The sequence below is a fragment of the Ambystoma mexicanum genome, chromosome 2p, assembly GCF_040938575.1.
Source record: "Ambystoma mexicanum isolate Mex_15411 chromosome 2p, UKY_AmexF1_1, whole genome shotgun sequence".
Lineage (NCBI taxonomy): Eukaryota > Metazoa > Chordata > Amphibia > Caudata > Ambystomatidae > Ambystoma > Ambystoma mexicanum.
In genome coordinates, this window is record NC_090923.1 from 173,622,914 (window position 1) to 173,645,613 (window position 22,700).

The 22,700-nt window shown below is 51.2% G+C and overlaps 1 protein-coding gene across 4 annotated transcripts in view; it reads right to left on the minus strand.

Annotated features, from left to right (window-relative positions):
* IFT122 (intraflagellar transport 122) overlaps nt 1-22,700 on the minus strand; it is a 1,464,758-nt gene that overhangs the window by 997,414 nt on the left and 444,644 nt on the right. For all 4 annotated transcript variants that reach the window (XM_069643447.1, XM_069643448.1, XM_069643450.1 and 1 more), the window contains exons 10-11: nt 6,226-6,364; nt 5,903-6,105 (exon numbers count right to left, since the gene is read on the minus strand). In XM_069643447.1, coding sequence (XP_069499548.1) covers nt 5,903-6,105; nt 6,226-6,364 — 342 coding nt within the window. The remainder of the gene's footprint in view (nt 1-5,902; nt 6,106-6,225; nt 6,365-22,700) is intronic.

Below are 22,700 nucleotides of genomic sequence, written 5' to 3' on the forward strand. Positions count from 1 at the left end.
AACCATGATGGTATGAGCCGTGGTCGTTGGTGGGAGAGGTCTCGGAGTAGTGTGGTATAGTAACTGCCAAGGTTCGGTATCGTGCATGGTCGCAATCTCGGCTTTGATGTGGGGGAGCTCCCTGTCTCCATGAAGCAGGTCGTTGACCACTGCCAACTGTGTGGCCCAATAATATGTTTGGAGGCGTGGGGCTCCTATCCCACCCTCCCAGACCGATCTCTGGAGCGTGGTTAGCGCTATCCTCGGCTGACCTCCCCCCCATATTAGTTCCCGAAAGAGGGAATCAACCCTCTTAAAGTCGGAGTCTGGGATCTTTAGTGGGGCATTTTGTAAGACATAGAGAAACCTTGGGAGAGTCATCATCTTGAAGAGTGCCGCTCTTCCCATGGGTGTAAGGGGGAGAAGCCTCCAGTGGTGGACGTCATTGACAAAACGGTCAAGGACCGGTTGAAAGTTGTGTAGTGTGTATTCGCTCAGGTTTGTGGTCACCCAGATCCCTAAGTATCGAAAACCATGGGGTTCTATTCGGTACGGACATTCCCGAGGGTCAGCTTGCACGATGCCTTTCACCGGGAAGAGAACTGATTTTCCCCAATTGATTTTAAGCCCACTAAGTTCACCAAAACGGGTAAGCATCTGTGTCACCCTGGGGCAAGACCGAGTTGGGTCCCTCATGTAAATCAGAAGGTCATCCGCGTACAAGGAGACACGGTCCTCATGTCCCTCAGGCCACCTGAACCCCGTCCATGCAGCGTCCTGGCGAAGCCAGAGGGCCAGGGGCTCAATCGCCAGGGCAAAGAGAAGGGGAGAGAGGGGACAGCCCTGTCTCGTGCCCTTTCCCAACGGGAAGGACCGGGACGGCCAACCATTCACTCTGACCTCTGCCCGAGTGTTAGTGTATAGTAGTTTCACCCATTTCAGGAAGCTGTCCCCGAACCCCATACGCCTCATGACTTCCCAAAGGCAGTCCCACCTGACCGAGTCGAAGGCTTTTTCAAAATCTACTGCCAGTAGGGCGAGAGGGGTGTCAATGATCGGGGCCCGCTCCAGAGCCAAATGGAGCCGGCGCAGGTTCATACGTGTCGATTTGTGTGGCATAAAGCCACACTGATCCGGGTGGATCAAGGTATGGGTCACTGATTGCAGCCGGTTGGCAAGGAGCTTGGCGAGAACCTTGGCCTCGCTGTTAATTAAAGAGATAGGCCGATAAGAAGCACACTGTTCCGGGGGCTTGTCAGGTTTGGGGATGACCACAATGGTGGCTTTACATAAGTCAGGTGGGAGGGTGCCCTGGTCGCGGGCACCAAGAAACATCCTGTAAAGGGGGGTCGCCAATTTGTTCCCTCCAAGTTTTTGCCAGGTCTCGGCAGGGAACCCATTAGGGCCCGGTGTTTTCCCCGTCTGGAGTTGCGCTAGGGCTCTGCTTATTTCGGATTCAGAAAGGTCCGACTCTAACTCCTCCCGTTGTTGTGGTGTCAGTGTTGGGAGAGCAATCTCATCGAGTAGGGTCGGGTCGAAGGGTGTTGTCGGGACCCGGTAGAGCTCCTCGTAAAACTGGGCAAAGGCTTCTGCTATTTCAGCATCCGTTTGGTACCTAACCCCACTCGGGGCAACAATCTCCCTTACATGACGCCTCCCCTCCTCCCTCCTCTCCAACCAGGCCAGCATTTTGCCTGCCTTGTCCCCCAGCTCGTATATCCTCGCTCTGGTGTCCCAGTGGGCCTGTCTGGCATTGTCTAGCATGGTATTTCTGAGGGTTTCTGTGGCTAATGTGAGGGACCTCTGAGTCTGCGGGGTAGGGTCAAGGACATGCGTGCTTTCAGCCTGAATCAATTCGGCTTCCGCCTCTACTATTTTTTGGAGTCTCTCCCGCTTTTTGTTTGCTACCCATGAGATGATTTCCCCACGTAACACCGTTTTATAAGCCTCCCACACCACCACCGGGTCATCCACCGCTGGTATATTTATGTCAAAGTATTCGTCGGACACCTCCGTGAGGCTGTCTACCAATTCTGGGAATCCAAGGTGGTAGTTGTTTAGCCTCCATGTTCTAGGGGGGATCACCGATTGTGTTCGTATTTCAATTAGTAAGGGGGAATGGTCTGAGATTCCACGGGGGAGGAATTCTGCGGATATTGCCCTGTGCAGGTCTGTGTTCGGGACGAGAAGATAATCGAGTCTAGAGAGGGAGCCATGGGCTCCAGAGTGGAACGAGTAGCCTCTATCTTGGGGGTGCAGCTCTCGCCATACATCTCGGAGGCCTAGGGCGGACACAAAGTTAGAGAGTTTCGTGGGAATATCAGGATTGCGCCCCCTAAGGTGGGTACGGTCCATAGTATTGCACATGACGTCATTAAAGTCTCCCCCCAGGACCCAGCGATCTGGATGGTGCTTCCCAAGGAGAGTGGTGAGATCCTCCAGTAATCCCTGGCCCAGTCCGGGTGGGGAGTCTGTTTATAGTGTCTTTGATGATTTTTGTTTTCTTCCCCTGCAATACTTTTGGAAAACACTCTTTCTTAGGAGGTTTTTTGGACTGAAAGATCCCATGAATGTCTTTTATAGGGGATTCCTGGTAGTTCAGCATATCCCGACTGGTGTCGCACAACAAGCCTCCTATGGGGGCATTAGAAGATGAAGTTCTTAAATTTTGCAAACATTCAGGGGATAATTGACTCCTCCACGCTGCCCCATCTTGATTTTGTTGCAGTAAGATGGAATTGTGAGTTTCAAAGGAAGCCCCCCCTTCACTGTTTATATCTAACAGATGATTAACTACACCAACACAGCTTTGACTTGGGCCAACATATACTCCTCAATAAACGAGATTTAAGAATTTAGTGTGGATAAAAGTGATTTTTGATCTCTTTAATGTTGTTTTAGTTTTTCGTAGAAGCACACTGAGTTTAAAACAAAATTAAGCGCTGTCAAGGTTGAACGGCCTAGGGTATGTGGTTTTTGCGAAGCATCTACGAGGTGTGGTGAGAACAGCGAGGGAGAAGTATGGTCATTAGAAGCACCCCATGAATCCTAGAGTTGTTAAATAAGTATGGTGATCTATGCAAACCGTCAACAACTTCTGTCGTAACAATCGCAGCCACTGTTGTGGTTTGATTGTCTATGGTTAGAGCTGCATCAGACATTCTGGGGATTACTTCAAGAAATTAAGCATTTAATAGCTTGTGTCTCATAGTATTTGCAATTGTCTGCGGTGAATCAATACAAGGATTAAAACCTTCATGGGCATCATTTATGGATAAAGTTAGCGTAGCACCACAAGCCTCTTCACGTGTTTCTAGGTTAGGTTTAATAATCAGATCTGAGCTGAAAGGGCTGTCATTTTGCCTGTCTTGTTGGGGTAGGGTGGGCTGCCTCAGGTGACCAGAGATGACTTCCTCTTTGGGAGCTTTAGGAAACCCCAGGGCTGAGTTACTCTTAGTTTCTCTATTGGGACTGTCTTGAAAAAGCAGTGTTGTGCTTGGGTGTGTTTGATTGTGGCAGAAGGACTTTAATGAAGGCAAAGAAACAATGGCTTTCTACTTCATTTGTGACCACCAAGCTGATCTTCCCTGACTGTGCTACTTAACCAATGAGACAGAAATGTAGTAGGAAATGTAGTCTCCAAGTATGCAAATGCAAATGCTGAAGGTATCCTCACTCCTACTCCCCCTGGATCCTATTCTCAGGTGGCATAGGAAAGGCCATCACTTTTGGATCAAGACCCTGGGGAAGGAGAAGCGAGGGAGGATCACCTGGGTGGAGGGTACTTGGGGATTGGGAGTGGGGTACCCACAGGCGAGACATGGTATCCCCCTTTCCCTATTGAATACCAACCTAACCCTCCACTGGCCTTTATGGCATATTGTCAAACATCTCCCCTCATTTTCCCACAATTTCCCTATGACAATACTAGGATGACAAAGAAGCATTTAGGAGTAGTGAACACCAGTAACTCCTTTCACCACTCTAGTACTGGGATGAGGAAGATGCCTGCAGAGTACTGTGAAGGTCAGGCATGTCCCTTTAACTACAGTCGGGCAAGTGCAGTTGAGAGCCCATACCGCAACCTGTCAAAAGGTTGCAGGTGGATAAGAGGAAATCAAAAGAGCAGTAATAGGACGACCAACAGGGAGGCCTGGGTGTGAGAGACCAGCAGGAGACACTGCTCGTGAGGAGGCAGCCATGATGAGTCCGGCAAAGCAGGAGTGAAGCAGCAGGGCCACTGGGGAGGAACGCCCAGGACCGGTGAGTGCAGGGGAATATCACTCGAGACATTGCTGCTCCCATGGGCTACCTAGAAGTGCTGTAGGCCCCAAATTAAATACCAAACTGAACGAAAACCTTGAGAACAAAGCTACGAGCTGAAGGAAAAAGGCATGAATATTGAATACCGAACTGAATGAAAACTTTGAAAGCAAAGCTACAAGTTAATAAAAGTTAAATGGGGAAGTGCCCATTTGAAAACAACATGAAATATGAGCGCAATTGTGAAAGAACATGTCAGAAAGGTGGGGAATAAATAAGACCACCTCTAAGTGAACTTTGTGAACAAATACAATGCGGCAAGGCCCAAGACTGGCATAGGATGTATGATACATTGTGGCAAAGCCAATCAAGAGAAGCCAGGAGAGCGTGAAACCGCACAAAGCCAAGAGGCGGATAAGGAGAAGCTAAGTGAATGCAAATCTGTATAAAGGGGAAAATGCAGAAGAAACTGTGTGGGCTGAAAAGCCTAAGCTTCCTGGTTGCGGGACCTGTGATGGGTGGACCGTGTGGTGTGACAACTGTGCCTAGACCACGAAACCCTCCATTATGAAAACCAAATACATTGTGAAACAAACCAAGAAGGAGCACTGTGAGTGAACTGTTAATGCAATCCAGAAGGAGTGTCAAGTTGACCGGGAGTCATGTTGAACATTGAAAGACTGAAACAAGTATAAATTGCTACGTTGAAGACTTGGAGAAAGGGAACCCTGGGGCTTGCTGAACTGCAATACTGTCTTGCTTTGAACTTGGAGAAGGGAACCTCAAGGATTTGTGGAACTTTCTTGAACTTGGGGAAGGGGAGCTGAAGAGGAAGCTAGGAGCTGGAAGACGCTCAGAACTTTGTGTTGATCACCATTTCTTTTATTAGTGACGTCGCTACACATTGTTTAGCTTTAGTTGTGAGGGCAAGGATAGGTTTTGGACACAGACAGACTTTTAAGTTGAACTTTCTGACTCAAACCTTCAGGTCGGGATATTTCATCCTAGCATTGGGCAAGTTAAGCCTTCAGTAATCCTGACATTTGATTTAATAAACCATTTTATTTTGTTGTCTATGTCTTGCTTCATGATGTCTTCACATATGGCAGAGAGGAAACACTAACTTCACAGAAAAGCATGGTGCAATCCTCTGCCAGATCACTGACTGCCCAGCTATCTACTGATATTTTGAATAACATCAGCCTGTTGGAAAATCACCTGTTTTCTTGATTTACAGTATTTCAGATCATTGTACGAACAGGTTGTCAACATAATTCAGCAGCTGTAGATTTATGATGTCCTAAACCATTATGCCCCAATGATGGTTTGGACAGTAGGGGAATGATATTAGTCTTCTAAGAGAAGCCTCATCTACCTTCAATAAGGCTATTATGGTAGGCAGAACAGAACAGTCAACGTTTTTCACAAAAGAAACACAATCTGCAATTTTATTTTTTTCATTGAGTTTCTCTCAGAATCTGCAGCATTCTGCCACTTAACAAGTTGTTCTTTAAGAATGAAGTGTTCATGTATAATACAGCAACGTACTTCTCCTTATCACTGTTCTATGTTTTCTGCTAACCCATAAAGAGAGGAGCACTCTCATCAGTACAGCCCCCTCAGAAACACAGATTTTAAAGTTACCTCAGGTGCTTCGTACCTGGCAGAGAATGATATTCTGTGAACACACAACCAGCAGGTTGCATTCAAACTTCTTCATGATCTTCTCCTTGACACGGTAGTGCATGTCGGAGGTGTCATCAGAGTACAGCTCGTAGATTAGGATCTTTTCCGGCATCTGGATTGCGAGGCGGTTCTTGTAGATGGCGATCTTCTTCACCAGCTCCCTGCATTTGATCCTCACTGGATGAAAGAGCAACAGAAAAAGGAAAAGGGAGAGGGAGAGATGACTTAAGATATGGTTACCAATAAAGAAGTGGTGGGAAAGTTAGTTTAGTACTGCCAAGACACATGCGTGCATACCTTTCTGCTCTGTGATGAGGTGCTGCACAATTACATCTGTCATGTTGTCTCTGTAGGCATAGCGATCTTTGTACAGACCATGGACAGTGCTGAAAATCAGCTGATAGAAGGCAATCGTCCCATCCTGACAGCCAACTACCTGTGCGTAAAGGTATATAGGATTCAGAAATATGTATATGAGAATTCCTCAGCAAGAACTGAAAACATAGCACAGGTTCAACATTAAAATTAACAAATCAAACCGATGTGCAATGTCCAACTGCTGATATCACAAACAAATGACCTTATGTTGATTTAGGTACTCCTAGTCTGAGACTCTCCATTGTTCAAAAAAATTGAATTTAGAAAAAAGAACCCCTAATGGTGAACCCTCCTTTATGCAGCCGTACCGTAACCATACTTTGCACCCTAACCTCTGGTTCTGTGGCTTTTACTTGAACACTGGTATATGCCAAGGGTATGATTGGGTGGAACTTGTGAAAGAGGAAAGCCTAAGAGTATCTGAATCAAAATGAAGGAAATTCTGTTACTCTTATGTCTATCATGCTCTCCATCCTTACCAACTGGTTGGGAACAGATTACATAGAACTGTCATGGGGAGTTGGTGCACCAAATGTCAGGAGGTTTCAATCAAATAGGTTAAGCAACACTTCCTGGCTGAAAGAAGCATGTTGCCTGGATATGATGATATGATATGATATGGCATTTATAACGCGCCTATACACAAGTGTTTCAAGGCGCGACAAGGGAGGGGAGAACAGAGGGAAGACAGACAACGATCCTACTAGGCCAGGTGTCATTCAGATCGCACAAATGCACTGGAAGGGGGAAGGGACAGTGCAGTACATAGGATAATAGAATAAATAAGTAAGTAAGTAAGGTACAGCCAGCTGGTGGCGAGTGCAAGGGTAAGGAACAAGTTACTTACCTGTAACTGTTGTTCTCCAGCATGGGTCTGGCATGGATTCACATGCTCATGAATATTCCCCGTCGTCAGGCTGGGAATCCTCGGTAAAGAAAAAACCAGTATCAGTTTTGTTTCTGATCTGTCTTTCGTAGTAGTAACCAATCACTGGTCTCTGCGTCATACTGACCACAGCCAATGACTGCCCTCTACCTAAGCACCGCCTCTGGCAGCCATCTTCAGATTTGGAAGCACGTGAAGTGGCAGTATGACCAAGTGAAGAGCCGCAGAGGGGTAGGCGGGAGGGTTCGCATGTGAATCCATGCCAGACCCATGCTGGAGAACAACAGTTACAGGTAAGTAACTTGTTCCTTCTCCAGCATGGGGTCTGGCATGGATTCACATGCTCATGAATAAAGAATACATAGCAGTACACACATGCACAACCACGGGAGGTGGCAAAGGCTCAACATTAAGCATCACATCAAACTCAACATTAAGCATCTTACCTCCTCACCAGGCTCACCTTAGGCGAACAGGTTGCCCAGCACTGCTTGGCCAACCCTGGACTCCTCCCTGGAATCCCGATCGACGCAGTAGAATTTCGTGAAGGTGTGCGTCGACCTCCACGTAGCAGCCCTACATATGTCCAGCAGGGGCACACCAGAAAGGAACGCCGTGGTAGCTGCGATCGCTCTGGTGGAATGGGCTCTCGGACGGCCAGGCAGCGGTCGGTTTGCCAACCGATGACAGTACATGATACAGCCGGAGAGCCATCTGGGAATGGAAGCCTTCAAGAGAGCCTTCCCCTGATTGACAGGTCCAAAGTTCACAAAGAGTTGTGACGTCTTCCGAAAACACTTCGTGCGGTCCACGTAGAACTTCAGCGCTCTAGCCACATCCAGCGAGTGCAAAGTCCTCTCAGCCGGCGACGAAGGCGACGGGAAGAACACAGGCAACACCAAGGGTTCGTTGAGGTGGAAGTCCGACGGCACCTTGGGCATGAAGGAGGGGTGCGTCCTGAGCACTACCCTCGTGTCGTGAAAAGTCAAGTACGGGGCCTTGCAGGAAAGGGCCTGGATCTCTCCCACCCGTCGTGCGGAGGTGATGGCCACAAGAAACGCTGTTTTCCACGACAGAAACTTCAACGGGGCCGAGTGCAGAGGCTCGAACGGAGGTCCCATGAGCTTGGTAGCACCACGCTGAGTTCCCACGCCGGGGCCGGAGCCTTCACCGGCGGGAACGATCCGAACAGTCCCTTCATGAACTCTTTCACCAGACGATGAGACCACAAGGACGTCCGCCCCGTGGTTCTGGTGTATCGGGAGATCGCAGCAAGATGAATCTTGATGGACGCGTGTGCCAGACCAGCTTTGGCCAGCATCAGCAGGTACGGCAGTACCTGAGGAGCCGTAATCCGTAGAGGGTTAATCTTCTGTGCGTGGCACCAGACAGAGAACCTCTTCCATTTGTGTCCGTAGCATTTAAGAGTCGAGGACGCCCTGGCCTTTGCAAGAACCTCTCTGCAGTCGGCCGGTATGTCGTATCCTCCAAACTCTAGCGCTGCAGGAGCCAGGCCTGCAAGTTCAGCGATTTCGGGTCGTGGTGGAGGATGGCGCCTCCTTCCCTGGAGAGTAGATCCGCGTCCACCGGCAGCTTGATTGGCGGGGACGCTGACAAGTCCAGAAGGTCCGGGAACCATATCTGCCTCGGCCACGCAGGTGCGACGAGGATCATCCTGCACCGTGACCTCTTGAGCTGGTTGACGAGCCGGATTAGCAGTGGCAAAGGAGGGAACGCGTAGAGGAACAGGCCCTCCCAGGGGAACGAGAAAGCATCGCCCATGCTCCTCGCCTGGGGAAACCTGCTGGCGAACCTCCGGCACTTGGAGTTAGTCGCCGTCGCGAACAGGTCGATCTGGGGTGTGCCCCACCGTCGGAAGAGGCGATCCACTAGATCCTGACGTAGTTCCCACTCGTGGCACGAGCGCAGCTCCCTGCTGAGTGAGTCGGCGATGGTGTTTTTTATCCCTGCCAGATGAAACGGCACCAGAAACATCCTTTGGGCGACGGCCCAATTCCACAGGTCCTGCGCCTCCTTGGACAGTGCTGGGGACCTGGTTCCGCCGTTTCCTGATGTAAAACATGGTGGTGGTGTTGTCGGTGAAGATCCTCACCACCTTGCCCTTGAGGGACGGAAGGAAGGACCCGAGGGCCCAGAACACTGCACGGAGCTCCAGGACGTTGATATGGAGGGACTTCTCCGTCGGGAGCCAAAGGCCTCTCGCGTGCAGATTTTCGGTGTGCGCTCCCCACCCTTCCAGGGAGGCATCCGTGGTCACTGTCTCCTGGTGGTCTGGGGTCTGGAAGTCCATGCCCGCCGTCAGATGCACGCGGGTGCCCCACCACCGGACCGCTCGGCGGAAACTCTCGTCGAGTGTGATCCTCTCCTCGAAGCCGCCCGTCGTTTGGATCCAGCGCGCGTCCAGGAACTCCTTCAACGGGCGCATCCGGAGCCTGCACATGGGAATGAGGTAGATGCAAGAAGACATCATTCCGAGGAGGGACTTGATGGACCTCACCTTGGCCGCGTCGGAAGCCAACATCCGCTGTACCTTGCCCAGGATGGACCTGGTCCTTTCCTCCGACGGGGAGGCCAGAAGGGACACTGTGTCGAGCTTCGCTCCCAGAAACAGTGCGTTTTGCGCGGGTACCAGGTGGGACTTTGCATAGTTCACGGAGAATCCCAGGTCCGTGAGAAGTTGGACGGTCCTTGCCGTGTGCTCCACGGCGAGCTCCCTCGTCTTGGCTCGGATGAGCCAGTCGTCCAGGTAGGGGTAGACGTGGATCCCCTCGCGGCGCTGCTGCACCGCCACCGGTGCAAGGCACTTGGTGAATACCCTGGGTGCCGACCGTAGTCCGAAGGGGAGGGCTTTGAACTGGTAGTGACGCCCTTGGACCACAAACCTGAGGAATTTTCGGTGCCCCTTTAGGATGGGAATATGGAAGTAGGCATCCTCCAAATCCAACGACGACAGGAAGTCTCCTTCCTCCAGCTGACCCAGGACGTGCTGGAGGGTGACCATCCGGAACTTCTGCGCCTTGATGAATTTGTTCAGACGTCGCAGGTCTAGGATGGGATGGGGCGCCATCCTCCCGTCTTCTTCTTCACGAGGAAGTATCTCGAGTAAACTCCGGAGCCCCGAAGCCTCTTTGGGACGAGTTCGATGGCGCCCTTCCTGAGCATCGCCCTTACCTCCAGGAGAAGCTGAGGGACGTGAAGCTCTTTCCTGGCCACGGGGGGGACGCGCGGGCACCTTATTTGAAACTCGAGCGCGTGGCCCCGGGCTAAGGCGTCCAGCACCCAACGGTCGGTGGAGATGGACTCCCACACGCTGACGAAGCTCGCCAGCCGGCCTCCCACCGGGGTGCATCGGTGGGGGCCCGACCCCACGGTCGGTTCAATCCTGTTTCGACGAGGCTTTGCCGCCTTGACCTCCTTGGCGACGACGGCGGGGTCCGCCAGACTTGCCTCGTCCTCTGTAGGCCTCCTGAGACGACGAGCGGGCCGCTTGACGGTAGGTGGAGAAATCGCCGCCGGAACCTTAGGAGGCGCCCTTGCCTCCGCTGCTCCGAAAGGGCGTCCGTCGTTTTTTTTTATTTTTTTTTTTTATTTTACATTTATAAAGCGCTCACACAGCCCGCAGGCATCGAGGCGCTGTTACAGGAATTGTTAGTTTTTCTTAGTTGTGTAATTGTGTTTTTTTTTTTTTTTTTTAACTTTGTCTTAGTTACGTATTTATAACGCGCTTAAACACTCAGAGGTTTCTAAGCGCGGACCCGGGGATCGAACCTGTTGTTGCTTTGTGTCGTCTTGCTTCCAAGACGCGCACGCTGCCGCAGTGCTATCCTCCCGGGACAGTTGCTGCAGAACCCCAAGGGCCCGGGCCGTCTCAGTGTCCGCTTTAATGGCCTGAAGGGAATCGTCCACTGTTTTCCCAAACAGGTTGTTCCCATCAAACGGCATGTCCAGGACTCTGGTCTGTACGTCTTGACGGAAGTCCGTAGCCTTGAGCCATCCACGCCGCCTAAGGTACACGCCGTTGCCCAACTGGCGAAACCCAGTGTCGGCGATGTCCGTCGCAATAGTGATGGCGTGGTCCGACGCCACCTCACCTTCCTGTAGGATCTCCAGGGCATCCGCCCTCTTGTCGTCCGGTAGGAAGTCCAGCAGGGGAGCCAGTTTGTACCATAGCTCCCTGTCGTAGCGGGCCACGATAGCCAAGGCGTTGGCCACTTTAATCGTCGTCGCTGCAGACGAGATGACCCTGCGTCCCATAGAGTCCAATTTCTTTCCCTCGCCGTCCGGTGGGGAAGTCGATGTGGAGGCCGCACCCCCCGCTTTCTTCCTGGCCGCCGCAGAGACGACGGAGTCCGGGGTAGGCTGTGCCCGGAGGCACAGGGGGGCCGCGTCCGGGACCCGGTACTTCTTCTCGTACCGGTCTCTTCTAGCTGGCGTAGTGGAAGGGTTCTTGAGGAGGGCGAGGCCCTCATCCCAAATGTCGTCCAGTAGAGGCACCGCGAGGACCATCTTCCTCTTGGCCTCGCGCCGTTGATAAAGGAATCCTTCCTTTTTCTTCTCCTCAGGGCAGAGTTGGAAAAGCTCGGATGCCCTGGCGATCATGGAGTGGAACGAACCAATCTCGTCGGGCGGAGAAGCCCTGGTGGGAGGTGACGACGGTAGATCCTCGTCGTATACCTCGTCGTCCGTACCCGTCGCTGCCGTGTCAGTCCCCGTATCATCCCCTCGGGTGGACGGGGAGGAGGGCTGGACGGTGCGCGACGGCTGAAAAGGAGGTGGAGGGTGAATCCTTCTTTTCTTGGGCGGGGGAACACCAGAAGGTCCCGGTTCAGGATCCCCCGACGGGAGAGGTTCCTCCGTCGGCAACGGTAGTCTCGTCCTTATCTCTGAGCATAAGGACTGTATAGCCAACAAAATGGCCGCCGAGTTGTCTTGCGGCGCTGGCAGAGGGGAATCCGACGGGCGATCAGGGGCCCCGTCGGCACCCTCGACGATGTCGTCGTCACCTGCGTCGGGATCCATCCCGACGGGCCGGTCTTCTTCCACGCCAAGGCCGTGGCTTAAGACCTCGATCAGCTCTTCCTCCGAGGTTGAAGCCGAATCTACGACAATGCCTTGCCCCCCCTTTTTCTTCCCCGCCGGGGATTTCACGGGGGTCCTATCGATGGGCACAAAAGAGGACTCCCTCCGAGGTGGCAGGGAGACTCTGAGCCCCGAGGTCGCCACCACTGGTGTAGCCTCCACAGGCTGAGCCAGGGTCGCCGCGACAGTATCGATAGAGGGCTTGGCCGGATGGATTAAGGCCTTCACCACCTTAGGTGCGCTCACCGCCTTATCCTTGAGGGGGGGGGACACTGCCTCGCTCCCCCTCCGATGGGGCCTTCGAGCTCGACCGGGGCCTCTCCAGGAGCTTTTCCTCTTACCCGACCCAGAGCGTTGGCTCGTGGCTGAAGGTGCCGGGGAGGGTGCGCCCTGCCTGGCGCCCGTAGAGCCCGACCGTTCGGCGCTCCCGGTGCCAGCGGACTCGCAGTGCTTGGCCTTGTATTGGACGCCCGTCGCCGGGGCGTCCTCAAAGGTCTTAGAAGACCGCTCGGATTTCTTCCTCTTCTTCTCGCCTGACGGGCTCTTCCCTTCCAGCCAGTTGGCGAGACGTTGATGGCGGTCCTTCATGGTCCGCTCCGACATATTGCCGCAAAACGCACAGTCCTTCTCCACGTGTGTCTTGTCCTCATGTAAGCAGTAGAGACAAAAGGAGTGTTCGTCCTCCTTAAAGACGTTCTGTAGCTGGCATCCAGGGCAGACCCTGAACAGCTTTCCGGGCGTCGAGCTTCCCTTCTCCTGGGCCATGTCCGGGCCTGAGAAGCTTCTGGAGTCCTCCAAAAGCGTAGCTCGACGAAATCTTCACCCTTGAGGGGCGCAGACGAATCCGACACGGGTCCCCGTTGATCGGATGGAGAGTCGGTGGAGCTTGAGGCTCTTTTGACCGAAAAAACGAAGTTTTTGAGCAAAAAACGTGAAAAAATAGCACTAACGCTCGAGAGCAATAGCACGAGGATCCCAACACATGAACGTGCGGTAAAAATCTGAAGATGGCTGCCAGAGGCGGTGCTTAGGTAGAGGGCAGTCATTGGCTGTGGTCAGTATGACGCAGAGACCAGTGATTGGTTACTACTACGAAAGACAGATCAGAAACGAAACTGATACTGGTTTTTTCTTTACCGAGGATTCCCAGCCTGACGACGGGGAATATTCATGAGCATGTGAACCCATGCCAGACCCCATGCTGGAGAAGTGCAGACATCAGGTGGCAAGTGCAAGTCCAAGTGCTGCTATTGGGACTGTAGGGATACAGAAACAGTTCCAAGTGCTGGGGTTGCCAGGAAGGCAGTGCAGGTGTGCAACTGGCGGGGGGCGGTGAGGACCTGGGCCCGAGAACAGAGGGTGGCCAGGTAACTAGTGCAGATTCAGTTTCAGCCAGGAAGTCAGCAGTGGAGAGGAGAAAAATCAGAAGCAAAATGTTTTGAGGGGCTTCCGGAACCGGAGATGATTCTCCTCAAGTTTCAGGGAGGGAGGCTGTTCCAGAGGGAGGCCCCAGCCGAAGAAAGATCTACCACCAACTCGTTGCTTGGAGAAGTGCCTGACCATGAGGGAGCTGATGGCGGATGAGCAAAGAGCTCGAGAAAGAAGATATTTAGGAAAAGAGAGTTGAAGGTATTGAGGACAATGCAGAGGGTTTTGAACTTTATCCTCACAGCCACTGGGAACCAGTGGAGAGATTTCAGTCCTGGACAGATACGATCCCTGGGCTTGAGGCCAAGGACAAGTCTTGCAGTCCTGTTCTGGATGAGTTGCAGAAGGCAGAGAGTAGAAGCAGGCAGATTTAGAAAGAGGCTGTTGCAATAGTCCAGCCTAGAGAGGACCAGAGCTCTGGAGATAGTGAGCTTCTGGGGAAAGGAGAGGAAAGGAAGAATACCTCTGAGGAGGTGCAGCTGGTAGTGTGACTTCTAAGAGATGTGAGGAGAGAAGGAGAGTGTGGAGTCCAAGATGTCGGTGGTAGCAGGGAGAGGGCCAAGAGAGGCAGGCCAGAGAGTGGCAGGAAAGGAGGGAGAGGGTGTACCGATGAGAGAATCTCGGTCTTACTGGCATTAAGGCACAGATCATTAGTGGCACACCACTCCTGGATAGCAGACAGTCTGAGATGAGCGAGGGAGAAAAGGTGGCTGAGGGTAGCCTGAAAATGAGCTGGGTGTCATCCGCATAGCACGGGAAGTTGGGGCAGAGCGCAGCAATGCAGTGGGCAAGAAGTGCCAGGTATTGGTTGAACAGCCAGGGAGAGAGGTTATTCCCCTGGGGAACACCACAGGTAGAAATAGAGATCGAGGAGAGGAAGGACCCAAGTTGAACCTGGGAGGGTCGATCAGAGAGGAAAGAAGTCAGCCACGCCAGGACCCGACCGGTGATACCCAGGTTATCACAGAGACTGCTGAGCAGGATGGCATGATTGACCGTGTCAAAGGCAGAGGAAAGATTAATTAAGATGAGGACACAGGGGTGTTGGAATCAAGGTTGGAGAGCAGGTCTTCGCAGATGTTCAGGAGAGCAGTTTCCGTGCTTCTGGCAGCTGTGAAGTCAGACTGATGATCATGGAGACAACCAACAGCTTCAGTGTGGAGATTAAGCTGGGAGATGGCCAACTTTTTCAAGAGTTTGCCCAGGAAAGGAGTGATGGAGATTGGGCGATAGTTAGCCGGGCAGGACGGGTCGGCAGAGGGTTTCTGAAGAAGAGGGTGCACAAGCAAGTGCTTCAGGGGAGAGGGGAAGACTCCAGTGGCGAAGGAGTGGTTGCAGAAGTCGGCCAGAGCAGGAGCCAGAGAGTCAATGTGGTCCTTGATTGTTAGGAGGAACAGGGATGAACCGGTTTTGATGAGACTTTCATAGATCAGACTTGTCTAGAAACCTCGTCTGGGGAGAACAGGGGAAAGGAAGAGAAGGAGGGAGAAGAGGTGGCGAAGAAGGACCAGAGGAAGAGCAGGGGAAGAGCAGGGTGTAGGAGGGAGGGTAGAGGAGGAGAGAGAGGACAGGATGTCCTGAGTTTTAGAGATGAAATGAGAAGCCAGTGCCCTGCAGAGGGTCTGGGAGAAGACAGGAGAGGTAGAGACTTCGGCAGGATTGGCCAGTTCCCTGCAGATTTTAAAGAGTTCAGCCGAGTTGTTAGATGCTGCTGAGACGCCGCCTTGGATGTGAGCTCTCTTCTTGGTGACGACAGAGAGCCGGTATTCCTTTTGGCGCAGGCGGCAGGCCAGTTTGTCAGAGGATGTACCAGAAGCACGCCATTTCCTTTCAGCCACCCTGCACTTGCGTTTGAGGGTGACACGGTCTGAGTCGTACCAGCAGGATTTGCACTTGGCTTTGGACTTCAGGCAGATCCCAGAGTGGAGCATGGAAAGGGCTGTGTCAGGGTGTGAATCAGCCAAAGGGGGAGGAGGGGATGAGAAAGTGGCTGGTGAAAGCCTCAACTAACACGCACTTCATGGGTCAGATGACCGCGAAGGTGGGTGGCAGTGCTGGAGTTGGCTTGGCCTGAGGGGTAGAGCGCATGAGCTGGGAGGAAAGGAGAACTTGATCACTCCAGGAGAGAGGAGTGGTGAGAGGGATAGAAAGGGGAAGATCCGAGGAGATCAGAACATCCAGAGTGTGCCCTGCAGAGTCGGGCCAGAGGGGAGAATAGAGAGTAAAGAAGAGTCGCAAAGGTTTGCGAAAGAGTCCAGCGGAAGGACAGGAAGCATCCAGGTGGATGTTGAAGTCTCCAAGAAGGAGGAGTTGAGTGGTCGAGACCAGGAGGGAAGAGGAGAGGTCTGCCCACTCAGAGAGGAAGGAGGAGAACTGGCCAGGTGGCTGATCGATAGTAGCCATAGTAAGGGAATGGCTAGGGGCGATAGATAAAAAAGGTCATAGAAAAGTGCTGGCAAATACATGGCCACTGAGGCCTCCTCTCAGAGATGTGCACATGTTTCTAAGAATCTATCGATGCTGCCTTAGATAAATGGAATGTGCATGTATGCCTTAGAAATGCTAGACACATTCCATCTGGCTATGTTGGTACTTGCCGCCCTAAATCCTGATGAAATAGCACAATGAGTGACAAATGTTTATCCAACCTGCAAAAATGTCAATTGCAGTCAAATGCTGGCTAAATGCAACGTTCTAATCAAATCCAATATTATGGGGATCCTCCTCAGCCGAAGAATCACATAGCCAAAGTTGAAAAAACTGGTACATATATTTTCTGCTACAAATGAAAATAAGAGAGGACTTTGGGGATAAAGGACAGAACTGTCCAAAGAACTACCTTGTTGTCATGAAGGATTGTGTATGGTTAAACGTATAGAAAAACCTGCATCTTGTACAACAGCCTGGCAGAAGTGACCATAACTAGGAAGGCAGTCTTCTAGAAGAGGTCAATGTCACAGGTTCTAAAGGGTTCCCAATGTTAAGTGCCAAATTCACATCCCATTAAGGTGGAGCGGTTCTGCTCGGGTGTGCGTGTGGGTAATTGACGCAATGTCTAATGGGTTAATTCTGTAGAGAAAATAGATTCTTGACCCTTTTTAAATAGAGTACAATAGCCAAACAATAGTGTTTGCAAAAGTACATTTTGGTGCCATTAATGGCTTGGCTAAATATGACACAAAAGTCAGGACAATGTCTATGGATGCTAACAAATGATTGTTTCTCTCTAGAGTCCAATTACACTTACTTTTGTATTATTTCCAGGTTGCCCTTTCATGACTGCACACAATCTGAAGTTTAGGCTAAAGATCCCTTCCAGGAACCACGCTCTGTGAGCAATAGTAGGGAGGGTTGAAGGATCACCCTCTTCTCTTAGGGCAGGTCTTCTCTAAAAGGAAGATGCTGGAAGACTCTGTCAAACACAAGTGGTAGATCTGAGCATCAGAATGGGTGGAAAAAGTACGTAGGGACCAAAATCATGGCCGCTGCACATTGGGCCTGAACATTTGACGCTCCTTGTAAATCCAAAGTGTCAGAGAAAGAATGGATAAAGGAGCTTGCTAGAACAATCAGAAAGGCATTTCCCAAGGAATTCCAGCCTTTCACCATCCATGACACATAGGACTGAAACGTCTTACTGGGGCTTTCTGCAAATAAGTCTACTTGAGGAACACTCCTAGCAGAAAAACATTTCGTACTACCTCTTGCTGGTGCTCCTAATGTTGAGAGGAGAGGTGGAAATGACCGGGGCGGTCCGCATCAATGTTGGTGATACCATGAACATGCATGGCTCTGGGATGTTGTTTGCCTTAGGCAAAGCTGCTCTGCCATCATGGACAGTGACCAAGAGTAGGTGCACCCCTGCTTTGCACCCCCTTGCTTATTTACATAGAATATCCCAATGGTGTTGTATGTGTGGATTTGTAGAACATTCCTTGAAAGAATAGAAAGGAATACCTTCCTGCCAAAGGGATGCCCTTCAGTTCTAGTATACTTATTTGCTCTTTATTTTGCTGTGCAGACCAGGTCATGCACCTGCAGAGTGTCACAGTGGGGCCCCAACTGAACTTTGGCACACTGGTTGTCAGAGAAATCTGGCAGGAGTGAGGGTCTGGAAGAGAACCCCTGAGGAAAAAGTGCTCCTCATAGGGCCAACAAAACAGTGCGTGAAGCAGGTGCGGCAAACATCAAACCGCTTCTGCAGCATCCTTATGATGGTCCCACTGACTGGACAGCAGATACTCGACAGCTCCTGCAGCAGGATCCTCACAAAGGGCACCATATGGATACAGGATGTTAGGAGGCCTCCATTCTTTAGGCACCAGATTGCCTGAATTGTGGTTCTCCCTGAGGATGACATTTGTTTCCAGGGGAGGTAATAGCATCCCTAGCGAAGTGCTGAATATTGTCTGGAGGAATGGAATCCTCTGAACTGCAGAAAAATATTAATATGGTGTTAATCCCTCCGTTCCAAGGGCAGGAACGCAAAGACTTTCGAGTGGGATGATTCCTTTCGCAGAACCACTCTGCTTCTCTGTATCACTGGCTTCACAGTTAATAGTAATTTAAAGTTCACCACAGGTCTACCTTCCCTCACGTCTCATCCACACGCGTGCAGCCTTCAATTGTGAGATATACTGCTGCAATTTCAATCTTTCCTTAACACACACCGCCCTTTCATGTTGCTCGCCAAACTCACCTGCTGTGTGCATTCCTTTCTTGGATTTTATAGCTTGAATTCACGAGTCAAGGTTAATACCACAGTCTTGGCCTCGCCTCCCCAACTCTGTCGTTTACCCGGGATGGGTATCAGATGTATGTAATTAAAGTCAAGAAAAGGGGGAGAGGGATGTTGGAGAACCTTGTTGGAGAACCTTCTAAAATAGGATGGGTCATTGGTACAGGAAAGGGGGAATACCGCATCTCACCATCAGGCGTCTAACCCTCACTCCCCGAAGACCCCTCACCCAGGTGATCCAACCACACTGGTCCACCCCCAGAGTCTGGATCCAAAGGTGATGGCCGTTCCCTGGCCACCTGCGAGAGAGGTCCCCGGGGACTAGTAGGTGAGACACCCTTTGGTTTCCAACATCAAGCAGTCATCTAAAGAGGGATACAAATCACTTGAAGCCTGAGATGAACTACAACTACTGTAAGTATCTTGTAAAATACTCTTGGTACATCTTTCAGACCGAAGGGAAGGTATTTGCACTGATAATGTCAACGTCTCAGTAAAAACATCAGGAAGGTCCTGTGTTTCTTCCTCATGTGGATGTGAAAATAGTAGTCCTGAAAATCAAGGGAGGCCTACCAATCCCCATGCTGAAGAGACCCCAAGATGTCTGAACCCCCGAAAAAGTGATATTATTGAATAGAGAAGGCTGCACCAAATTTTCTGAAAAAATCTAAATAAAAAATAAAAAAATTAAAAGATCAGTCTTTTGGGGGCTTGGCCAGCATTCTCATTCTATGGCTAATTTCCCTTACCTATAGAGTCCCCCAGCAGCTTTGCTGGATTTCAAGGGTTTGTTTCTTTTTACCTGCTAAGAGTGAGACTCTTTTTCCCACTCTTAGGCATTTTTGCTATGTGTGTTCTAGGCTATTTTTGTGTTTAATGCCTACGGGATCTTGCTCAACCCCATAGGAACCATCTTTATTCACATGTGTTACACAGCACCCTCAGTGCAGTGACACAGGGGTGTCGTAGCGACCCCCAAACATAGACTCCATAACCTGGGACTGACTACTGTCTCCCAGGGCATGTAAAGTCCCCATTGACTTTACTAGTCAAATCCTATGAACTAAACCAGTACAACCCATCTTACTATGGAGGTACTGGAAGGGGTTAATAGTTTCCCCCTATGTTCATTTTTGAGAGGGTACCGTACAGTTCCTCTCTCAAAGGTTTCAGGCTGGTGGCAGTGGTTACTACCGTAAATATTTGACCGCAAATATTTCCCTATGGGATTTTCCCATTGTTCGAGGCTACCACTTTTTCTGACAGCCTCTAACATACCGCCGGTGTATTTTAATTTTAACTTTACTCCGGTAGGTTTTTATTGCCAGAACTTTAATATAACTTCTTTCTTGTGTCTTTCTCTAAACTCCTAACCCAGGTTGGGTATCCTTTGTTCGTTCTTTTGGCAGGCTTCTGTCGAGAAGCCCTCCTTTCAACGCCACTGAGTCTGTGGTGGGTCCATTGTGTGGGAGGGGGAGTAGGACCCCTGGACCCCTGTCTCAGCAACCCATGTCGCACTCTATCCTGATAGGCTGGAGGGCCACCCGCCAAGATGACCACTCCACTGTGTGAGTGACAGCTAGGCTGTATAAATGGGGATCTTTTTGCATAAAAGCAGGGTCCTGAGGACTGGAAAAGCAAGATGTCGCCACTGGAACTAAGAAGCCGAAGAGGAGAGAAGCCAAAGACATCTGCAACGACTGAACCACCAGTGAAGCCCTGCTGCAGCGTCTCACCACTTTTCTCCACACGACGAGAGAAGATCTTCACCTGCAAGAGCCTTCTTCCCTTGAACTGGTGGGGCTAACCAGTTTCCCAATCGTCTTCCCGTACCTGCCTTGGTCGAATCTCCTGTACCCTGTACTCGGAGGCCAGATAGCCAGGCACCAGTCCACCCGGACCGCGATTTAAAGGAGCGTACCTTTTATTCGTCAGGCAGCACCGCGGCTGGTTTCAGCCCTGGGTAGTGCAGTAACTCGAAACTTCCTCCACGACGAGAGCCTCTCTTCCTCTGCTGGATCACCCGAACTGCAGGAACTACCAGGAACAACCGCCACCGCAGGAGCCACTTCTCCATTTTATGGTACATTGTTCCGCCAGGCCGCCCTTTCTTCACGGTAGCACTAAAGGTGTTTTAAATTCTTTACCTACCTGTTGGGTTGGCCGCCCGTCTCCCTTAACATTGTCTCTTCAACGTCTGCATCCACCTTTTCCACTTCATTAACCAAAGACTTGACTGCAGCTAAAAGAACATTTTTCTCCTGGGCCCTTGCCCTATACCAACTGACTTTGGCACAGGCCTACTGACTCTGGTCACATTTGTTAGATCTGCCTTCTTTAGATTGATTCTCAGCTAGAACTGTGCGGTGCACCCATTTTCTTTTAACTACCCTTTCCTTCCCATGTTTAAACCCTGTGAAATGCCATTTTGCTCAGTTTTCATTTAAGTATTCCTTATACTGATGCACTGCCTTGCTTAAACTGGTTCACAAACTGATGGGATGTGTTGCTAGGGTGTGTAAGAACCTATTTCTATATAACTTGTGTTTTCCCTCCCTTGTGAGGAATTGTTAGAGGATCCTTTGTGTGTAGTTATCACTGTGCCGTTTTGCTCAGTTTTCACTCTGGTTCACTTGGTCTACAATTTAAGTTGGGAGTATGTATATTTTTCCTTTGACTTAATTTAACTTGCTTGATGACTGTGATACATGTGTTTTATTAGAAGTGTATAAAATAAATATATATCTACTTTTTAAATACAAAGCTTTGATCAGTGTTTCCTTGTTCTATAGTCTAGTGGGCCTATTGTGTAAACCCTGAATACTGCTCATCTCCCTCTTGAGATAAGTCTGACTGCTCAGCCACAGCTACAAACTAGATCTTTGTGGTACGGACTGATGCCAAAGGGGATTTATTGCTCTCACCTGTAGTCCTAATCTTGATTGTAAGTGCTCCCTAAGGGAACTGCACAGGATTATGCCTAACAGCAAACACAGAGGATGTGAACCTCATGAGCTCCAATGGCCGCCGATGAAATTCTGAAAATTATCCTGTTTTGGCGGTACGTTTTCAGCTGCCTCTTCACACACAAAAGTGTGAATGTCCGTGGGTGCCCTCTGTGAAGTTATACGTCCGCATTGACAACCCTTCCGCAGTTAATCAGCGGACAGGGTGTTACGCAGCTGCGAAGAAGAAGGCTGCCCAAGGTGGCCGACGCGCCGGAACAGAGGAGCCGATGAGTGAAGGAGGATGGCGTAATGCACAACGCATCTGGGAGCCAGAATCTGGGAAGGAGGAGACCCTGAGCCCTGACGGAAAGTACCCGCTGAGGAGCAGGCTGGCGGAGACCCCCACGCCGGACCCGTACCTATGAGAGACACGAGAGGGAAGACACAGCCTGGCGACCTCGACTGTGGTCGCACCTAGGGCCCCCGGGGTGCTCTGGACTCCGGAGCAACTGTGACCCTCCTCCTTCAACCCACAGCAAGACCGCAGACACATCCTGGGTCGCCTTGACCACGGAAGCCAGCGAGGCCTCTGGGGTGCTCGGACTGCGCAGGGCGCGCGCAGGTCACACACAGGACCCGAGATGCTGGAGCGGACGCTGCCCATACCGGCAAGTAACGCAAGCTGCAGCGAGGCTGCCCAGTGGCCCACCGAATCTCTTGCGACACTCCGGGGGAGAGCAAACAGGGATGGATCCCTAATAGCAGGCCGCCGCTCGGCACCGGCTATAAGGGCCGTGCCCTCCAGTGCTGTGGGACTGGGGTGGGAGAGCCAGATCCCCGGAGCAGGGGCCCTGGAACTGGAGGCCCGCGGCCTCTGCCGCGCTGGAATGCACACCAGCTTTTCCCCCAATACACTGAAAAAGCGCTGAAAGGAGGAAAGCAATATTGAGGCCAGCCACCCCCGAGGAGCGACCCCCTGGTGTGACCCAGTAACACCAGAAGTGCAGTAGGTGTACTTGGGACCGCAGGAAAGCACCCCATGGCTACCAGGTGAGGGGGTTAACCCCATATAAGATTCGCACAGAAGGGAGCGCCATAGAACACACCGACGTGTGTGGCACAGAGGTATGGGGGGGCGCACGCCAGGTATATACCACCCTGATATTCAACAGGGCAGCTCGCAGCAGTGCGCCGCATGAGGACACTTCACTATCCGGTCACAGCCAGCGGGGCACGCTCACCTGGCTGTGATTTTGGGCATCCTGGTCTAGGGCCCCAGCTCTGCACATTCCTT